Source organism: Galendromus occidentalis, unplaced genomic scaffold (assembly GCF_000255335.2).
Source record: "Galendromus occidentalis unplaced genomic scaffold, Mocc_1.1 scf7180000077435, whole genome shotgun sequence".
Taxonomy (NCBI): domain Eukaryota; kingdom Metazoa; phylum Arthropoda; class Arachnida; order Mesostigmata; family Phytoseiidae; genus Galendromus; species Galendromus occidentalis.
In genome coordinates, this window is record NW_003805423.1 from 190,748 (window position 1) to 212,977 (window position 22,230).

General features: G+C 50.5%; 1 protein-coding gene across 1 annotated transcript; it reads left to right on the forward strand.

Annotated features, from left to right (window-relative positions):
- Window positions 1–18,833: 18,833 nt before the first annotated feature.
- Window positions 18,834–21,860, forward strand: LOC100905724 (uncharacterized). The gene is made up of 2 exons (XM_003742906.1): window positions 18,834–21,475; window positions 21,632–21,860. The coding sequence occupies exons 1-2, from the start codon at window positions 18,834–18,836 to the stop codon at window positions 21,858–21,860; spliced, it is 2,871 nt and encodes a 956-aa protein (XP_003742954.1).
- The last annotated feature ends 370 nt before the right edge of the window (window positions 21,861–22,230 follow it).

Below are 22,230 nucleotides of genomic sequence, written 5' to 3' on the forward strand. Positions count from 1 at the left end.
TCTTCTCGTTTGATAGTCTTCTCTTTTCGTTCTCCTTATGTCTCCCAGAGCTACCCACATTCGTCGGACGGTCGGTCTCTGTGTCTGCCTGTCTGTCTGAGGGTCGAGGCAGCTCTTGCCCGCCTTCTGGTTGAGTCTCGACCATTAAGGATCCGCTTCCATCTCAGAGTGCGGTTTCTTCACTATTCTCTCTATCATTGGTTCTCTTGTCTTTTTTCTGGCTGGATTCTTCCCCTCCGCCATTGGAGAGTTAGCTGCCTGTCTCGATGGAGCTCCGAGGGCCAGACTGGCGTGCTGGACAAGTGAGTGTCCGCCGAACGACGATCTAAACTTTTCTCGATGAATGACTCCGCTGCTCCTCGTCGGTAGAGAGATAGAGAGAGACAGGGCGAGAGAGCCAAGTGAAGGACGACTAATCGAGCGAGCAAGGAGGAGAAAGGGATTCGTTCGGCGTTTCGCTGTTCTCGTTGAGTCCCTCCGATGGCGTCCCTCCCTGCTCCTCGTCGTGTCTCAAGAAAAGAAGGAATAAGGAGAGAACACGAGAAGAATGAACCAAGTGGAAGGGAACGACCAACGCGAAATCCGCGAACGACAATCGCGGCGAAATTCGCTGCTGGTCGAGGATTCGAGGAGGGCCCAGCTCTCTTTTATGCCCGGACGGCGCCGATGTGCATCCGCAATCGGATGAAGCTACTGACTCGAGTCCTCGAGAGTCGAGGCACAGCCAAATCAAACTCGATTTTTTTCCCCGCTAGAATAATTCTCTGAGGCGGCATTTCTCGCCGTGGCGATTGCGGTGGTTCTTCTGTGTAATCTCAGGACTGTGGATCGATATTGTTCTCCTTCCTCCGATGCTTCGAGTTTCCCATGAAAATCATGCAAAACATGAAGGTTCCACGTCGTATCCCTTGGGATGAATCTGATCAGTGGGACGAGGTCTGTGAGTTCGAGACCCTCTTTTCCGAATGTCGGCGAGACTGGGTCTCACCGCTGAACTGGGCGTCTTCAAGGTCATTCGAAAGCCGTTAGCTATCTGATTGTGATGAGATTCTGTACTCTAATGATCACAACGCATTTGAAAATGAAGGGAGAGGGTGAAAAATCATGGTCTCGAATGCGCGGGTCTCCCTCTAAAGGGTAGGTCGAATCGGGCGAGGATCTAGAGGACTTCCGCGGATTGCCCTCGAACAACGATCCCTTCATCGTAATTTTCCGAATAGCCACCATTGTTCGCATTCATCATCCGAATTCATACTTCTCGTACATACGCGTAGGGAAGCCCTTCTATCTCGTGATTGTCAGAGTTATTGGTCCTTGTCTGTCTATGGGGTTTTTGCGTTCCCCTGGCGTTAGCAGGGCCGATCGCACGCGCTTTCGATCGCGTTTTTTACCGCAGTCTTGCGGGGTTACGCTCCTACGTATGCGAACGCCACGGGGATAATGTCGCTTTGCTCTTGACAGATGATCGATCATCGAGGGTGAGAAGACCAATAATCTTATTGGACGACCTCGAGAATTCATTGAAAGTGTCCCGCTACGAGAGGTTACCGGAACGACCGCATTCTTCCCCTTGGGATTCTGAATCCTGTAATCGATTGACACGTTTGCTTCCGAAACATGAGCCGATTCTCAAAAAGCATCCTTACCGAGAGTATCGAGTTCAAGAACTCGTCTGTACGTGTACTTGTCCCCGGGTTGCGAAAGCGCCGGCAACTCGAATTGGTATTCAAAACCCAGGCTGTTACGCTGTGTGACAACATACATGTGCACACGGAGCGCCCGGCAGTCTCTCCAGTCGACTGGCTACAAGTTGTTCCTCTCCTTCCCTCGAAACAAAACTTTGTGTCAGGGTCAGAAGTATCTGGTGTTCCCTCTCCGATGGAAAGGTGCCACTTAACTGTCGTGTCTCTCGGGCTCTTTTCCGCTTTTTCGCTTCTCCCTCTTCCACCACTCTTTTCCCCCCTCCGTCTTTTTCTACCCACTCTCTCGTTAAACTGTGCAGCGTGTACGACACAACCAGTTCCAAGTCATCAGACAGTTAGTGGTGAAGGAACTGAATGACTCATCGAGCGACCCTCCAACGAATTCGATCGTTCAGAGCACAATATACGGATACGCGTGTTCTTGCATGCTTTTATGGTAGCATGCATGCATGTGTATGTCTGAGCCGGGGCATCCATGTATCTATTCACGTTTGGACGTCCGTATGCATGCACGTATGAATACACGCAGGCTGTGAGCGAGCTCGCGTATATACGTTGTGGACGATCTACGCCTCCGTCTGCTCGCATGTGTTCGAATCTGAGAAGTCAACGCTTACATGCATTGCATTTCTGTTTTGAACGCCATCCAAGGGAAGCGCTCTCCTCAACGCTATATTTCCTTGTTGTCGCTCGACTCGAAAAGCGTCGAGAATAGAACGCGTGATTCATGGACTGTCTGGTCATGGCCAGGCCAGGACTTTCGCTCAGCTTATTCAAGTCGGAAACGCTTCTCAAACGTCGCCTTTCTCGGAAAGATCACAAAAAAGGAGTCTGTATGGTGATCATGGCGATGATGATAGCCATCTGCTGCGCGGTCTCGGCCAGCTAGGACACGACCTAAGCGAGAGCTGCAATAATAATGATGAGCAGAATAGCTTGACTTATAGGGAACATTCGAGACCGATGCACAAGCCAAAAAAAGGCAACAGAAGCCGCAACGGAGTCGGTAGTCATAGCAGAGCCTCGAAGGCATGAATGTCATCGCGGACTTCTGAAATTACATTCATAAGTGTCGCGCATGTCGGAAGCGATATCGCGGACTGTCCGCTCGGCAGATTCTGCGGGGGGTGAGGTGTCTCAGGTTCGTCTGTGGCTAAGCGGAGGCATTCCGTCCCGGGATGTCTTTTTCGCTCCTCCTCGCCCCAAGCACCCGGGGAAGCGCCGACGCAATAGAGGATGCATTCTGAAAGGGCAACTTGGGAAGTGGTGGCTCGTCCCGCTTTCCGTGAGCCGTCAACTGGCATGCCCACCCACCGGGCTCTTCTTTCCATGCGTCCATTCTCTCGTTTCCTTCCCCATCTTCCCGTCTTTCGCTTTCATCCACGGCTTTCCCCAGTCTTTTCACACATCTTGACGGATCATCATGCGAGCGCGTATCCATCCATTGGAAAACGCCCGGCGAGTCAGCCGGCATCAGAGATCCGAATCATCCTCTCGCTTTACCGAGGCAGTTGAGGATGTTTTCGATATCTTAGTCCTTTGGCGGACCGAACTCGACAGGTTTCGATTCCTCCTCCAACTTGATCAGATTCCCGGACTTTCAGCCGTGATCCGGAGGCGACACGCGCAGACAATCAGTGAGACTCTGCAATTTTTTTCGGTCACATGGTATTAGGGACTTCCCAAGGGACATCATCCTTACGTGGCACGGTCAATTTCTGGATATGTTCCTCTTTCTCTCCTTGGAGAACAAAATGAGATTTCACCCCGCGAGCTCCGAGTTGCATCACGATCAATTATTGAATGGGGTGAATTATTGAAGTGGAAAACTGTCGGCAATGCTCAGACCAGGTACCTTGGCGTCCGACCAAGAAGTTTAAATCAGCAACCACCCGAACCAGGCAACGTTCACGTGATCGCCACGTGCTGGCGATATATGAGCCGCCCATACCAGTCGGCCGTCCGTCGGTATTCGGCCGCTCCCAACTCTCAAGTTGAGAGATTCCACCCATTGTCAGCGTCGGAACGCTTCGAATGAATCGTGGGGGTCTCATCTGCAGAAATGAATCTCTCTTCGAGTACCAGCACGTAAATCCTCGAGCGCGCCTCCGAGTTTCCCAGATGTTGCGCTCGGTGCTCGTGGAGGCACGGGCAAACAAGTAAGAGTCGCAGAAGGGAAAAATAACACCGTTCGTTGCTCGTTGTTGATTTCGCAAATGCAGTGCGTCCTGCGAGACTACTCTTCCAGAGTAGGAGTGAACCATTTCACCATGCCGACCCGGCTAACATCAACGGAGGCGTAGTTCGATGTTTCCCGTTTGTTGTTGCTAGTTTAATGCTCTCCTACAGTACTCAAGAAACTGTACCGAGCTATAATTGCATTACGAGTGCAGACTTCCGGCCCCCGTTCCCGAATGACCGATGGCGATTCGGCGCAGTGTTCGCGGCTGTAGCGTTATGCCGAAATTTCCCGGTTTGGAGCGCTCGGTTTCCACACATTTGACATCAGAGAGGATCATTCGGAGTCTTCCGTCACCCGCCGGGGGTTCCAATCATCGATTCGTGGATTGGGACGATGCGATGACTACGTACGGTTCTGCTCGAGTGCTCCAGGGCTGTTTGTAAACTAGAGGCAGCGAGCAGTCGGCTCGTGTGCGAATATGGCATTATTGTCGCTGTTTTCTGTTACTCTCCTCGAACTCGCTCCAAGTACTCTTGCGTCCCCCCTCCTGGAATTGCCTGAGGGGGAGGAGGGATTTTCTGCGGGGAACCGTCGATGTCCCTCGAACGCTCTCCGCTGTCGTCGCTGTCGTTGCTGCTGTCGTCGTCTCGCTTCCTCCGCTGAAAAGAAGTGTACGCAGTGCTGGAACCGAGGAGGAAACTGCGCGGAATCGAGAAAGGAGAGAACGGGGCGAGACCGAGAATTCACAAATGCACAACGGCTTAATTCGCTTGGAAACGCGCCAAGCCGAGCCAAAGGCCTGCTGCTGTTGTTCGTCTGTCCATCCACATATCCGTCCGGCTGCGTCGCTGTGAACCTCAGTCGGTCGCTTCCTCTGCGAAAGCTTTTTTTAATGACGAACGGGTCTTAAACACCCGATGCCGTTTTGTTCTCCCCCTCCTCTTCCTCCTCCGTCTTTTGGCTTGTTTTCCATTCACTTCAAGTTTCCCATCGCGACGAATCGGCGCACGATCTCTCGGTCAGTGATCGATACGCGTGAGGATCAAGTTCGAACCTATCAAAAGACCATCATCGAGAGGACGAGACCCCAGAAGGCTATTGGTTCAGAAAAATCAGTCGATGTTCTAGGAGTTTATAAAGCTTTATGGGTGTCTGAGTGAGAAAATCTATTCCCGGAGGGTGTCGAGATCTATGAGGAATCCTTCGAAAATATGTATGCCGTCAAGCCAGACACGACTGTACGTCTTGTTTACCTAAGCCATATGAGAAAGCTCGAGTAAATAGATGCTTCTGCGTATTGAAGAGCTGGTTCTATTTCGCTCCATCGAAAAGCGCAGAAGCCTCAGTTCACGGTGTTTGGTACGCAGATACGCGCAGACATGGGTGCGGAGAAGGAGCCCCTTATTTACACACGGGTGATGACCGCCCTAGACGGAAGAAGGAGACCTTCGTTATTTGAAGATGGACAGGGATGCGGAAAATGTTGCGGAGAAGGATTGAGGGTCTCTATTTGTTAGATTACCTAGTACAGAGAAGAATGAATGAAGGGGAGGAAGGAAGGAATCTGCGGATTCAGCTTTGGATACTGGTAGAAGCAGCCGCGGAGAAAAGAGGTCGACGGATGTTCTTACCCGGAAGTAGAAAGCTGGCCGCATGCAATATGTCACTGTTACAGAACTCTACTCCGAAAACGTTTAGGGGGGAACGGACCGACGCCGACGGATGAACGAGCGCGCGTCCAACAAGAGAGTCCGCGGGGAGGATTGGTGTCTGTGAGCAACGAAGGGGGATGCGCTAGCCTGCATCGTCAAGTCGCCGACCGCAAAAAAAACTTTTTCCTCAGGAAAGTGGTTTGAGCTTGAGTGAATGGCTCTCAGCGACGACTGGCGTTAGCCGACCAAGAGCCCGGATGCTCGGCCGCCTGCTTGGAGAAACTTGACCGTTTGTTGTTGCGTTCCTTCCATCAGCCTTCATCGAAAGACTATAGTGCGCTGCTGGGACACGCCGACCTTCCTCGCCGTTTCCTCCGGTCTTTGCATCTTTTTTCTCCCCTTCCGAAGTCCTCCCGTATCAGGCCGCCCGCAGGGCGAATGAGCAGAGAGCTTGCGCGGATACTTTTCGGCTGAACCTCGCTCGCTTGCTCTCCACCGCCAACCAGCGACCGTCGAAATGCGCTGAGCTCTCGTTGTTCTAACGACAGGCGCTTTCCTCGTTTGTATGTTTCTTTTTCGTTTCATTCTCCTGATGGTCAGGGGGAGCCGTGCTGGAAATTCTCTGTTTTTCTCAAGAAGCCCACGGGAGCCTCAGCACTCGCTCTAGGCTCGGTTTTCGCAAGGTCGGTCCGCCGTTGAATTTGCTTCCCCTTTTGTTTCATGCATAATTTATTTCATTCCGGTTCCTGCCGAGCCGTGGAAGGCTGGAAGCATCAGGCAAAGTATGCTTCCGCGCACTGATGGAAGGGAGGCTCCTTGCTAAAAGAGTGGACGTGTTGGATTCTCCTTGGCTTCAACCAGCGGTGAAACATCTCTCGGAACCTAACAACGAATACGCGGCGACCATAGGCTCCGTCAGGTTGACGGACCCTAGTGACCTGGAGATATCGAACTCGTCTCACCCCTTGATCGCGATCGATAGTGAACTCCCGGGTTTTCTACGAGACGTTCTCGTTTTCGAGAATTCGGGAGTCGACGATCGGAAAATCCCCGCTCTTTCGGGATTTTTCCGCTACTGAAGCGACATTTCTACGTCCTACGCATTGAATGGGAATTCCGTCGGCTCCGAGTCCTCATTCACGATCTCCACTTCCTCCTTCCCCGCTGGTACCGTAACTGCTGCGACGGCGGACCACGATATAGAGGACCTCCTCTCCCGGAGGGTCAGGAGAAGAAACTCTCTCTCGCGAGAGGCAGAAGCCCGCCGTTGGGTAAGCGTACCGCCCGCTCGTCCGCCCGCTTGCCCCACGCTTGCGGAGAGGGGTAATGTGGTTTTTATGCAAGCTTGTCGCGGAACAAAGGGGTCGAGAAGAAGACCGTGCCAGTGAACGAATGAACGAGAGAACGAATGGCAGACCAACAGACAGTCAGACGGGCCAGAGGAACCGACGCACCACCCAGGAGCCGAGAAACGGGCGTCCTACCGCTTCCTACGGAGGGGAGGGCGAAGGATGAAAAAAGACCAAGAATGGAGGCAGAAACGTAGAAAACGAATCGCCGCGATTCGGAAAGTGGAGACGAAAACTTAGACAGGAGGGGGAACGAGCCGGTCCGCGTCCACCCATCACCATGAGGCATATGTGTGTGTCTCTGCACGAGTGGCGCGGTGTTGGGTCGCTAGTGGAAGCTCAGGCAGTAGACCCGGCGCTCAATAGCACTTTTGTCCGTCTGCGATGCCTTCCTTCCTTGACGTCTTGGTTTCTAGAGGAAAGCTGATTGAGGAGGCATCATTTGAGGCGACGGAGAGGGTCGAACCGAATCTTCAGTACGCAGTTTTTTCCATCTCCCGGGTTCCCCGGAAGGCTGAGTCCGTTGAAAGGTCCGGTATTTCGGTCAATTGAGTGATGCTAAGTCTCGAACTACCGCCGATGCCGTCAGAAATTTTCCCCATCTGCTTCTATGATTCGAGAGCTATGATCCCTTGCGGGCTGAAGCAGAAGAGAGACGAGTATCGCGATAAGGCTAATATCTCGCAAGAGCATTCCCTTGATATGGGGGCGCTCGGATCGCCATCCGAGTGATCCTTCTACGAGCGTAGGCTGCCTATATGTACCTGGGGTCAAGGTGGAGTCCCGGAGATTCTGCGAATTTCCCCTTCGTACCCGTCATACGCTTGTTGGCCGGCTCGCCTTGTCAACAAGATACTCTACGCCAATTAGTGCGCGAAAATTACGTTGACGCTAGCGTTTGATGCTGAAGCCCATAATGAGATATACGCGGGAGAGAACATATACGCGAAAGAGAACCTCTCCCCGGGGAGGGGTTGTTTAAGGTCGAAGCCAACGGTTACACCGTATCGGAATCTCTGGCCATTGTCGCTTGAGAAGGTCCCGGGAAAAAGTTCGCAAGGCCCCTGAGAGATTTCGACGCCTGCGTTCCGAGCCGAGAGGTCCAAGTGCCTAACCGGGACAGCATTTCCGAGAAGTCCCAGCAATTGTTGCAGCGGTGGCGACGACGTTGACGCAAAAGACCGCCACTGAAACTGCTATGTACGACCGCGGAAGCAGCAGCAACGCCGACGACCGAGTTCATAGCTTACAGTAATTAATGTGATATGCTGGTATGAGGGCGTGAAGTCGTTATAAGGCGCTTTCTCGTACTTCCTCGACAATGCGCCGTATGCTGATCCTTCTCTCGACGTAGAACTACGTCTGCTGGGGTAGTGTGTCGGGAAAAGGGAGATTTATTATCAGGATCTGAAGTCTCAAGGAGTGGAGCTCCTCCCTCCCCTCCTTCCGGGGCTTTTGTTTTCAGGGCGACAGAATCGTAGAGCAACTAATAATTCAAAATCAATAACTCAATCGGAATGACATGAGAAAAACTCCAGATAGCGCACTTATAGCTCCCTTCATTCCATCGTCCCGCAACCCTTCATCGGTTCTCGGATCAGATTGCCTTCCTGAGAGGACGAGGGAATTTCCAGGACTCGCCATTCGAATAGCGATTTCTACACCGGTTCCAGCATTGGCGAAAGCGACGATTTTCTTTCTGCGAAGGCACACATCCATTCAGAATACATTGTTCGATGCTCACGGCTACGATGTGGATGCAGATTATCCGACTGAAAATAATCTGGATCCATCCCTGATCCTTCCCTTAGAGCTCAACATCGAAAGAAATCTAATACAGGGTCGTTTCTTTTTTCATTACAGTTCTATGGAGCGGCTCGAACGCTGTCTACATGCCGCTTCCACAGATGCAGGATGCCGGGAAGAAGTTCGTTTCATCGTAGAACATATGAGCTTGACGGCGCGACGTCTTATAAACTCGCTCTACAAGGTCCAGTGTAACAAGGTGGATTGTACCTCAGCGGCGGGACGATCCGTCCTGACACCGTGGCCGTTGTCGTTAGCGTTGACGTTGGCGTTTAGTTCGATCTTAGTCAGCTCGCAGCTGTTAGCAGCCCTAAGATAATGCTCAACTGTGCTCGCATAGCCTCTAGAGACAACACGAGTAATCCAAGCAGCGCAATGATATTTTCTTCGAGTTGTTTTATTATGAATGGAATCAAAATCTTGGGATGGAGCCTAGCAAACAACCAAACAGACAAATAAGCAAGCAAATAAGGGACAACCTATTATTGTAATAACGGGCAAGAGCAGCCTCACCTAACCTGATCCATCCCATCTGACCGAGTGGAACACGATTCTATCAACATGGAGCAGCGAGCTCAGCTTATCCACGCGAAAATTCTACACATTCAATTACGCGCAAATCCTCCTCGAGTTCGGCCACAAGTGGATTCGTCATCATCGAAGAACTCACCCCTCCTCTCTTCGTTAATGTGTATCTTCGAGGGACCGAGTTCACCTCCTCGAAGAGGACTCACGATTTGAAAAATCATCCCAAGGCGGAAAAAACTCGAGATGCGCCGTCGCGGCTGCCCCCATCCATGCCTCATTCCCCTCCTCTCATCGATCCAACCCCTTCATCTATCAACGGACCTGGTTGCCGAGACCATTCATCAATCAAGCAGACAAACAATCGAAAACTCATCCTCTCATCAATCGGTCACTCATCGGTGCATCCCGAAGTGTTTGCTGTTTGCGCATAAAACCAGAATCCCGGGCGAGGCTTTTGGAAGTTGTTGACTCTTTAATTCCTATCTCTATCTTCCGCGCTCTGAAACTCTCTATTCGACCTGTCTGCGAGAAGAGAAACTGTCGCATCGTCGATTTTATACACTGTCCGGGGAAATAATCACCCTGAAAACGATGCAGCCACCGATCGGAGGAGCAAGCAGAGAATCTGGAAACTCATCGACGTTATTCGAATGCCGCTTTCAAGACGGCATACCTTCATGTGCATACAGAAAGCGTTAACAAGCCTATGTCATCGGTATGTGAACAAATTCTGTATCTAATTGTTAGCATGGTTGTTTGTTCTGTTGAATATTGTCGATGAGAAAACCGAGCGGGAGGGACAGCGGGATTCTCAGCCATCCTGACTGAAACCTAATGATGGATGATCCTCATTGTCTCTCCATTGAGAGATCGTGATGAAGCTTTTCGCTTGAGACTGTCCTCATCCGGCTGACGAAACAAACTCATGCCTACCTCACTTTTTATAACCATAGTTTTCCTACTATCGGTTGTAACTACTATGAATAGGGACTCGGAAACCCGCTTTTTACCCACGAGCGTACATATACATGAACTAAGATATGGGGTGTTTCTCACGACGAGTGAGACTCTCCCTCCCCTCAATTCGCACTGGCCTGACATCGGTTTTCTTTCTCCTGAGAGAAACTATTGAACTACTTACATTTTCTACGGCTACGATACGCTCAGAATCCGAACGATTGATAGCAACCGGCTAGGGAATCGTCTACGTCAGAGTTTTCGGGGCAGAAAACCGCATCGGGATCATGAACCTTCTCCCTCAAACGATAGATATAGATACTTTTCGAACAGAACTGCGAAGTTCTGCCGCATCGGAACTCGTTGAATATCTTTCAACCAGATCGCTTCTGACGTGCGCGAGTTCCCGCTTAGAGTCTGGGATCCACTGTCAGCACCTTAGACACTGTAGAGAAAAGTGATACACAAACACGGAAGCTGATGATAACCCTTATTCTTTAAGCGTTCGCCGTCTTGACAGATGGTGAGCGACGCGCGTCCAAGAGTACTGAAAAGTCAGAGCCTCTGAACTTATCCGGCAATGACTACTATAGGAACCGTTCTTACGTAGATCACTACTAGGTCTGAGGAGAAGTATTCCTTTACTTGGCAATCACGTGTTGCACTGTGAGCGGCGGAGCCTCCGATTCGAGCTACCTAGCTGAAGGAGCGGAGCGAAAAATTGATTCTAGGGAATTCCCTACAGATGACACCCAGCAGAATCGCTGAGGTTAGGGAGGTGTTTTCGTGATCAGCAATCATCGCATTTGTGCCCGAGCATAGAGCCAGATTGATTTTATTATCAATTTCATTGGATTGGAAGAGTGCTCCACAGCTCGCTTCTAGGTATCTGCTTCTGATCAGTCTGCTCAGAGAGTAAGACTCGTTTGAAATATGTGATGAATGATGAGGAGTCGATCCGGTTCTCTGGTGTTGGTTTGCGCTAGTAGAATACCCATGGCGATCATCTCCGGACGGAAGGAGGTACCTGCAACTGGTCTCTGCAATTCCGTGCCTAATTATTTTTTGCAAAGCTTATCGGATCCGAACGAATTGAGCATTGGGTCCCGGTGGTGGGAAGATAGTCAAAATTCCAGAAACTCGGACATCATCCATTCCGAGGGAAACTCAGATAGCTACTCAGGAATGTGGGCTTATCAAGAAAGCCCCACAATAATTCCTGACTAGACTTTTTGGTATGATTTTGTGATTGAAATCGAAAAGTGAAACAAGCGTTTTGGAGTATCAGTATCTTTCGGTACTCTCTCGATATAATTTTACCCGGTGGAGCAAAAATTTGTAGTCTTCACAATATATAAATATAAATACCAATATCAATACATATATACATACTTATATAAATATATTTGCACAGCGGTATGGGTAGCACATTGAATCGGAATAATTTCTCCCTAATTTTGCTGTTCTCGCCTCATACTTACTTTATGTTGAATCCCATATTCCATGTGTAGTGAGCGGAACGCAAATAAATGTCTATTTCATTTTCCTTATTTCGATCGTTATCCCTTTCGTTATTTTGATTTCTGTTTCCAGCTATCATTCGGAGGAATCCATCCCGGATTGTCTCTGAGTTTGCCTCGTTTCATCGTCAGCGGTCTGTTTTCCGTCACGAAGATATCGCTGGAATATGGCCTTTGTTCTGGTGATTGACTCGTTGTGAGCAATCGGTTCTCACGAACTTTCGACCGCTGCTGTGTGTTAATTTTAGGGTATGCCTCGCATTCCGAGGGAGAGCTGAGCTCGAGTGCAACGAATAAGTTCACAACAGAAACGCCCCCCCCCCCCCACCGAATAGAGATTTTTCGAAGTAAGAGCCAATCAGCTTCAAATCCGACGGAGGGTATCATTGACAGTATGTCGGTGAGACTCCCGCAGGGAACGAGCAGAGGCGCTCAGACTTGGGGATTCGTTCGACTCCGACCGCAAGGATTCCATTCTGTACAGTAATGGTGAGAGGAATAAGGTGGACGACGATTTTATAGTTCCGCGCCAGGTTGAGGTTTCCGAGGCCATGAGTTAAGTCGCTACAAAGTGTGTGCAGTCTCCGTGTAGCATTGTGAAGGTGCAGCTGATGAGCAGCGGCTGGCTGGGACAGCCACCTGCTTACCTCCCGTCCCGGTCACTCGATTATCTACATGAGTACTTTTCTCATTTGAGATGACGGCATTTTCTATGAGGAGCAGAGTACGAAACGAATAGTGGAGAACGGAGAGAAAGTGGAACGCGAATCGAGCATGAATGGAATGAAGAGATGAATTATTGTGATTCATAGGTTCAAAAAGACCGTCGACATTTTTAAGTGAACTCTGATGACAGCATAGTAGATCGTGTATAGTGGTGATGAGATATTACGTGATACTCGCCTACCGATCCGATGTATGTTTCCCTCGGAGAGGTCTTCAGTGTAGAACGAGCGCCTAAACCTTCCGATAACCTCCTTCCCTGACTGCCCTGAGCCTTATCGAAACGAGCGCGACGTGCGGATAAGGACCCTATGGCTAAACAAGCAGACAAACAAGCAAGCAACCATCAATGACCTCCGCGTAAGTTCACTAGAAGACTGTTCGTAGTCGGGTAAGACAGCCCCGACGAAGGACATCTTTAGCTTTACCAAGTGAAAAGCTACGAGAGTTATGCCGACGAGAAAAATGAACAAGGACCGCTTTGTGGTTCCCACAGAACATTTGAACAGAGTGCAATAATAATTATAATATTGAGAGTATTAAGTCTAATGAGAGCGCCGATGACGCCAATGCGAGAAATTTCGAAGGAAACATGAGCAATTCAAATAAGTAAGAAAATAGAGCAAAGAGAAAGCAAACCGGAGTAAGTGTTGCCTGCAGACGACAATTCTTGTTGTGGCTCAACAAAACCACCTTCTGTGTGGAGACCGTGGAGATCTAACCCCCTCCTCTATGCAGCAATAGACAGATAGAAAATGTTTACGAGAAGCGAGCCGTGCCAAAGTGATCTAATGTTTAGGTATAAGAGTGAATCAGAAACAAAACAATCGAAAACTCTCATTTTTGATTGATATTTCGGCTGATTTCTTGGATGATTGATTGATTGATTGACTGATTGATAGCTTGCTTGTTCGATAAACGGACGCGTGGTCTGATTGATAAACGTGTCCGGCAGTCGCAGGACTGCCTTCTGACGGCAACCTTCCGGTAAATGGGGAATCATGGCACGGTGTGCTTCGATAATATTTCGACGTGTTGAGAAATCTAGGAGGCTCCACTGTGACGCTCCTATTATTTGTTTTGGAGAGAGATCTGTCGCAATACACGCAGACGTCGTGTGGTACATGGGTTAGAGAGAGGCGAGTGTAGTATACATTCGACGATTCGGGAGAGCCTGTTAAGAGCTAAGAAAAACGGAAAAACGAGATCTGCTCCCTCTGCAACGCTCCTCGCGCGTTTTCTTATAATAAAGTTGACTCCAAGACGCCTTTCTCCCCCCTCCTACAAATTGGAGCCTGCTGACCTCTGTATCGATAATCATAGCGATACGTTCAGTCTTCGGGCTCTTCAGGACGAAGGAATGGAATTTTCCACGTCGAATCCTCGAGCAGCCACCGCAACGAGGCTGTTCTTGGCATCCGTAAGCGTCTCGACCGCGCAGAGCTCGGAGCAGAAATCAGATATTGATGAAGCGACGACGCGACGTGAATGGAAGGAAGATTCCAAGATCACGAACGCAATGGCTGTCCCCTCACCCGATAAATGGATCGAGCCACGGAGGTATAGATAACACGAGCATGACAAGGATGATGGGGTTGAATGAGATGAACGAAGTCGGAAACAAATTGTAAAATATATTTCATCAAGTTTTTTCTCTTTTTTCCAATAAACCTCTTTTTTAACACAAAGTATCAGGTGTTCTTAATACCATCGCTGCGCTCCCTCCCTCTTCTGAATGAAGTTAAGGGACACGACAGAGGTAGAAAGTAGAATTCAGCATTCCCTCAGAAACGTCAGGGAGAGGGGATTCGATCCGACTCCGATGTTGAGGTTTTTTTGATTTGAATAATACGGGATACGGGACATTTCGTTTCCCCTTAATGGTGGAAGACAATTCGATACAGTCAGTGTTTGACTGGCAAGAGGCAAGTCACCGGTCAGAGGGATCCAAAAACTTTTTCGGGCTGATCCACACAGCCAAGGTTTAACGTCCCGGGTACTGTTATTCACATTGCTTCCGAGGACGGATCCATAGAGCAAATGTACTCAGGAGGATCAAGGCCGAGTACCTGCATATTTTTCGCGCGGGAGGCGGTGTGGGTTCGATCCCTGATGCCGGTCAGAGGGATCCAGAGCTGCCCGAACAGGAGAGGTGCTCGAAAGCGACTATCCGAGCGTGTCCCTAGGCACCTATTCGGGATTTTTCCAGGCCTTGTCCAGGGTCTCTGTTCACGGATGGGACCATTTTCTCCTTTTGATTTCTGTTCTCCGGTTTCCGGACCAAGCATACGGGGACCTCGTCGCCGGTGTAGGTGCGGGAACGTCGTACGCCTTCCGATTTCCGTTGCACCGAGGTTCTCCTCACCCGGAGCCCGTGAGCGACGAGTAGAGATTGAAAATTAAAGCACCAAAAAACAGAGAAAAAGGCAGGCAGGAAGGCACCGAAAAACTGGGAGATAGGCGGCCGAAAGGCACTAAAAATCAAAGGAAAAAAGGCACTTCAAGCAGGGACATCGGGAAAAGAGGCAAATAAAGGTATTCGGAATGAGGAGCAAGAGAAGCCCACTCAATAACGACTTTCGATTAGGACAATGAAATCCATATCCATGGAAGTCATCGGCTCGCGGGGGTCGAACACCCGTTCCATTGTGCACTCCGGCTCACTAAGCTATAAACTCGGGGTGGCGACTTCGCCATCGAATTCGGAAATCCTATCTCGAAAGCACTTTTCGAACGAAAATGTCCAATGAAGCTTCAAAAAACGCGAAAAGTTGCAGGACTTTCAGCAATAAGCATGGTACTCGGGAAACCTCGACTTCTGACATTTCCAGGCACCTATGGCATTCTGCCTCGAATTCGAATCTCTAGTGATGAGGAATGAGTTTCACGGGGACAGAAGACCATCTCTCCTACCTTATGTCTCGGCTAAATTTTCCTCCGTGGATTCTCTGCGGCTCAATAGGGCTTACAGATGTACTGACTCAGTAAGAAGTTTCCTCCCGAGTACTTTGCATCCTTAGTTCTCTCTGCCCCGTTATACTCCATCATCACGGTCGAAGTCATTTCGGTGTGCACCATGCGTTTCTTCTCCGCACGGATCGATTCCATGGATACCTGTGTGATTCGAGCATACAAGAGAGCAGGACCCCTGGGAGCTGCACGGGTCTCGACATTCGGACATTCGAGGGTTTCCAGACTCATTCGTCCAACCGTAGTTCCTATCAGAGATCACCTACTATGTCGACAAATCCGGTGTATCATCGTACGTCGCACAGATTCCGGAGGCCGGGAATGTCGCTGATCGAGCGACAAGACTTTCTCGCAAAAGAGGTCCCTCGGAGAAGGGCGCGAGCTCCGGTCACTACGGGCGGCGAAATCTGCCAGAAGGGAATGGCCATCAATGAGATCCCAAGGGGACCGCCATCCTAGGTTCCAGTCGGGAGCAGCGACCCGGTCGCAAAGGGAACAAAGACCCAGCAAATCTGCATTCATGCAGCCAACGGGCTACGCATTAGGCTGCCTTTCGGCTATCTAGGGAGCTCGCATGGAAGCTGAGACCGTGTGCTAAGAGACTCGTCTTCTCCTAGCCAAACCCCGTGGTGGGAAGTCCCCCTAGGAAGAGAGGCAGCAAGCTTGTCGAGTCGGAACACCACTGGACACACGTACTTTATACGATTCCAGGGGAGTACTCGGTCGCCCTCCCAAGGTCATTGCACATGAGCCGAGCGACTGAATACGGTACTCACATTTCAGGGGCGTATACTATCTACGAGCGAGGAAGCTTCCATGGGGGAGGAAAGTCGTGAGAGGCTCCATTCGGTGATCGATCTTCAATTCATGCTGGGCATATCTGCGATAATGATGCCTGAATCGTTTCAAAGTTGCTTTCAGGACAGAAATCGATTCGCTGCCGGACCTTCCCTTCATAGAGCGAGTTTCCCGAGATCCGGCCACGTCCGAGACTCGGGAGCTCGGATTCAAACACCGGGTCGACCGTTTGGATACTCGGTGGAGCCATGTCCTCCTCGAGCTCGCGCCAACCGGGTCCGGGTTCCGAGTCTTCACTCCGGGTATAATATTTCAACACTTCTTCTTCCTCGCGATTCAATCCCGAGCCTCTCCCTCAACTCTCGAGATGCGGATACCGTTTTTCCTGTTCGCGTTGTCGCTGTTTGCCAGTGGAGTGTTCCTCGTGATTATCGAATTGGAAGTATCTCTCCCGAGATCCCGTGATCTTTCAATGTACAAATCTTCATTGAACATCGAAGTAGACTTCCCGTTGATGTTTCAGAACAATAGATCTCTCGAGCGAGCTCAGCAGTCTTCGAGGGGAGGAAATCGAGTGGTGAGAGGCTATTATATCGTCGAAGCCGAGGATAAGGCAATGCAGTGGGCAACCCTTTTATCATTTTTCGAATTCTGGCGCTGGAATCTGCTCTGCGGCCGGCATCGGAAGTCTGGGAATCCCGTCGCAATGCCGGGTTCCGTCCCGTCATAACGGGTCTGTCACCCGATCCGAGAGGAATCCCAGGCCCGTGCCATGGGAGTCGCAAATAACGACTGACTATCACACTCGAAGAATCAATAATTCAAGAAACCGAATATACCATAACATCGGTCGAGTTTTTTAGGTTCCATAAAAGATTCGCGGGGCGAATTCGCGCTGAATTGTCAGCGAAATCGCAAAACATCAGCCAATCAGGAAGCGTTGGCGCTGCTCGTTTTGGATCTAGTTAGAGCAGAGAGTTCCGGCGACCGCGTCACATGAACACTAAAGCGAGTTGCCGAGAGTAAACTCGGCTGTTCCGTCTCGTTCGTGTTAACAGTGCAGTTAGTTGGGGAGGAGATTCGCTTCCTGTCGGCACTTATGTCACCGTAAATCAATCAGGGATCGCTCATCTTGCCCATATCGACTCCCAAGCCAGAGGTCTGCAAGCCTGCAGGCCCCGGAACTTGAGTCTCTCAACGGCGAGCCATCGCTCATAGAGGTGTGTTTCGACTTATGCTCGTGGAAACTCTCTCCTGATTCTTTTCCATTTCCCGACTCCTGAGTCGTGAAGAAGAATTTCACGGATTCTTCCTAATCTGCGGCGTGCTTCCGGCGGGTTTCGTCGAAACGTTCCGGCAGTCACGAAGTCGTCGGCTAGAAATGGAATCGGGAAACGACATGACCGGTGTGACTCTGAAGTTCCGAGAACGCGTATTTTCGGGTTCCCCCTCCATGTCGGGATCACATTCCTCAATATTCAACGACGCAAGCGGGACTCTCTCATGATTTCGATAGCAATCAGCTCTTGCTGATTATCTACCACATCGTTGTAAGACTAAATCAGCTCAAGTGACTTGTTGGAATTGCTGCAAGACTCGAAATCTGCAGTCATGGGCTGAAATTCCCGAGCCTGCTCGTCCAAGCCACGTTCGCACACTCCATGCTATAACCGTATACGGCCGGAGCTATTCCTCGGACGAAAGTAGAACCTTAAGATCTAAGGTTCTTGGCTTCATGAAAGGAACTCCAATCATTGATCGCTTCGAAGGAGTCCGTCACCCGAGATTTCAATTTTGTGGAATCACGAGCTACGATCAGACCTCCGCTCCCGATCGTTACGGGAGCTGATTGCGACACGAGCTGACGAGCATGCTCTTCGTTCTCTTCTTTCATTCGTTGCGAATACCCCCAAACGCTCGATATTTTCAAATTTCGAGCTTCAGGTGTGTCTGACGCTAACGTCATCGGGATCGTGTCTACGAGTATCGTCGGTGGCTACCTATGACGAGGTAGAAATTTCGAAGATCGATTCCGAATACTCTATCGCGCCAGCGTCAGATGTGCTTCGTTACGAACGTTGTTCAGATGAATCATGGTGGAAGGGAGTGAGACACGTTAGTGTGTAATATTGTTGGAGATCGGTGCGATCGATTCCGAATTTCCATTCGGACGCATTCTTTCGCTTCACGCTCGTTGTCGACGCTTCGTGTGGAATCAAGTTTCATATTTCTCCGGAGTTTCTTCTATGGGAACAATGTCGCCGTATCGTCGACGGTGCGGAGCTTTCAAGCCGCGACCTTACCCGATCTTTCAAGAGATCAAAGACTGCTCCGGGGATCGCCGTTGTCGCCCCCGATGGTTTTTCGGATACCTGAGTTTCCAAACAGCCTCGTACCGTCCTGTCCAGCACGTATCCCACATATCCCTAGAAGAAGTCGACAGATCCCTGTCCGTGTTGAAGTCGAACTATCGACCTCATGGGTCGAGGGCCCGACTCAGCGCTCACAGCGCTGATGATTCCTGAAGATCCCTCAGTTCCTCGCTCGATAATGGTCGATTGCAGGGCCTCTTCTTATTCCTCTCCCACCATCATGGAGCTTTTTCGAGATTCGAACTCACACGACGGAGTTTCCATTTCAGCACCATGTCGGGTTTCGAAGGCCGGGTCATGGAGGTCTTCTGGGACGGCTTCGACAAGAGCGTCCGAGCAGAACTCGACTGGTTCTGGAGGGACCAGCGCACCCTGACCGACGTCACCGTGTGTTGCGAGAACGGATCCGTGAGAGCCCACAAACTCGTGCTGGCTTTGTCGTCTTCGTATTTCCACAACATGTGTGTGCAGAGTCAATCGGCCTGCGCGAACTCTGTGATCTCACTGCCCGATGTAAAAATTGAAGATTTCAAACTGATTCTGGAGTACATGTACCGCGGCAAGGTTTTCATCAACGAGATGTCTGCCGAGCGGCTGATCAAGCTCGCTCGCGTACTCCACATAAAAGGCTTCGGCTCGCAGAACCGACCCCAGAAAGAGCGTCAGCGTAGCGGGAGCGAGAGCTCCCAATACGTCGACTCCGATGACAACGAAAGTCAGAAGCCGAAGCGACCGAAAGTCCACATCCGACCAGAGGAGATCGCCATGGACAATGTTGCACCGAACCGCGTGACCAGAGCTACGGCTTCGAGCCAAGCTCTAACTTCGGGGCACGGCCACCGGAACGGGAGAGCGCAGACACCGAATAGCCGAAGAGTGGTGGGTCCCCGCAGCCGGAAGCTGTCCGAACCTGCCGGATCGAACAGTTTGAAAAGCTCACACGACAGGATCCCCATCGGTCCGATATTCGCTGATACTCCCGAAAGAGCGGGGATACAAGACGCAACAATCTCAGACCAACCGGGGCCGAGCGGAGCGAGAATATTGAGCAAACCGCGGTCCGATACGCCAGAAACCCATGAGAAACAATGCGTGAGAACCCCCAACGGCCTAGAGAAACAGGGACGGAGCCCGAGCATGCAGGTCGAGAAAGCGGGTCCGAGTTGTGCGAAAATCCCGAGACTCCGAGACGCGAATGAGTCGCCCGAGAATCAGGACCCGACCGGGAGTCGGGAAAAGAGATCGCTCATCAGACGGAGATCGTCCGTCTCACCTTCGAAAAACTTAACGAAGAACGTGACTCTGGCAAGCGTTCAGTCGTCGGACTCGAGATCGACGCCCAACATATCAGCCGCCCTGACCAAGTTGGTGATGACCAATGAAAACGAAACCCACAGAGACAGCGGTCTTCCGAGCAGCCGGTATTCCCTAAGTGAGAATTGCAACGAATGCGACTTCACTGCCAGTTCAGCGGTAGAGCTAGCCACGCACAAAATACAAGTACATACCAAACCACGCCCGGTTGCGAAAACCCAATCCAGAAAGAGACAAATCAACTCGCCGATTGAAGACGAAATCCGAGACGCTTCGAAGGACGACCAACTTTACGTTTGCGACCTCTGCGGTTTCACCTCGAAGAACCGGGGGGCTCTCGGAAGCCATCGGAACCGACACAAGTCGGAAGTCGACACAACCAGTCCAAAGAATCTGCCGCTGAACCTGAGAGCGAACTCGGAGCATTTCAAACCCGTATACGACTGCCCCAAATGCATAAATATCAGTTTTAAGACCCTGAACGTGATGAGTAGACATTTCGCCAGACGGCACTTGGACGAGAACCTGCAGTATATCACCAGAATCGCGTGCAGTCATTGCGTGCACAGTTACAGTCAGAACGACGGATCCACTGAGTACAAGAAGCATCTGAAGGAAGTTCACGATATCGAGGCGAATTTCGAAAACACGGAAAAGCCCTCGTCCGATCTAGCTAGAGGAGCGACTGTGAGCAGGAAGAGTTCTCTCCTCGGAAACGGGGCCATCAACGAAGTTTCGCCGATCCTGACCAACGGCGAAGCTGGACCCAGCGGAGTCAATAATTCCGATGTACCTGCCGGCGGTAACGACCTTCTGGCCGAGACCGCGTCGAATGCGGACACTGAGCGTGCTTCCTCACGGGGCAGTTTTGTTGTGAGTCTAAACGAGATATCCGCGAAAGCGCAGGCGGCCACACTCGATGTGGAGCGGTGCCGTTTGTCGAACGACGACGAGGCTACGATTGATGCCGATCTTCCGAAAGTCAAGTCCGAGTTCACGAGGAACACTTCTTCGACCGTTGTGTTCCACAAATGTACCGATTGCAACTACCAGACTTCCCAACTTCATTTTCTTCGACGGCACGCCATCGCCTGTCACAGCAACGGAACGAACGAGGACCCTTTTTTGTGCAGGTTCTGCAACTTCGCCACGGCTCACCGCTCGACTATTAAGAGCCATCTCGTTTCGGTTCATCGGGATTCCAGCACGAAAATCTCAGAGTGTTATAGGAACTCGGAGCAAATTCGCGAGTTCTTCGAGAAAAACGCTACACCTGCTAAGAAGCTCCAACAACCAGTCAAAACTGTTCGGATGAGATTGACCAAGAGCGCGCCGGTCGCTCCGCCTGTATCATCGTTGAAGAGTGAGTCGTCTACTAACCATAACAAAGAGTCTGTGATCAAGAAACCAGCGAAGAAGCAAGGCCGGCCCTCCCAACAATTCGGTGCGGCGTTGAAGCTGAAGAAAGCCGCTCTGGCCAAACAGCGGAGTCAGAGCTTCACGACATTGGATTCGAAAGCCGCGCAGTTGAGTCGTACGAGGGCGTCTCCGAGAAGGCCCTCGTCACGACAATCCGCCGCTGAAGCTCCATCAGATAAAAGGTTTGTATTCGAAGGACTGCAGATGTGTTCGAATAGCTGCGACTTCTAGAGTTCTGCGGCTGAATGTTGGTCGTCGGATGCTCTGATCTTTTCCCGCTCTTGTAGCTACCTGATGAGTAGATGATCGCTTCATGGGGTTGTATATTTTCATTTCAGGAGATCGTCCTCGAGAAATCCCACAAATTTGAAGTGTCCGGATTGCACATACGAGGCGAAGAGTTATCAGATGTTCACCAAGCACAGCGTTCTGCATCAGGATGTTGACGAAGCGAAGCTGGCCCTATGCGAAGTTTGCGGGGTCGTGAAACTGAAGAGTTCAATGTTTTACCATTTGAAAAAACACCAAGTAGATCCACCAAAGACGGCGACTAGGCTTTCACAATGATGAATACATTAATACTACTATGATCATCATTCGCTGTGAAAATCTATCATTATCTTATGATTCCAAGGAAAAGATTGCCTTTAGTAAGATCTAATCTAATAATTAATAAATGGAATTTCGCAGGATACACTCCGAAAGTTACGCATCCCTAATGTTTTCATTTTTCACTTGATAGACGATAGAGGGCTCCCACATCGATTTCGACGAAGCAGGCATCTCGTAGGTCAGCGTTGATCCGTGGGCCAAGAACGTATCCCGGGGCCCGACTCTAACTCTAGGGTTGGAACGCTTACACTGCGTATACTCGTGTTGGCCGCGTCTTTGAAAAAAAACTTGCTAGTGTCCGCCTAAGGAGCCCCTCACCGCCGGT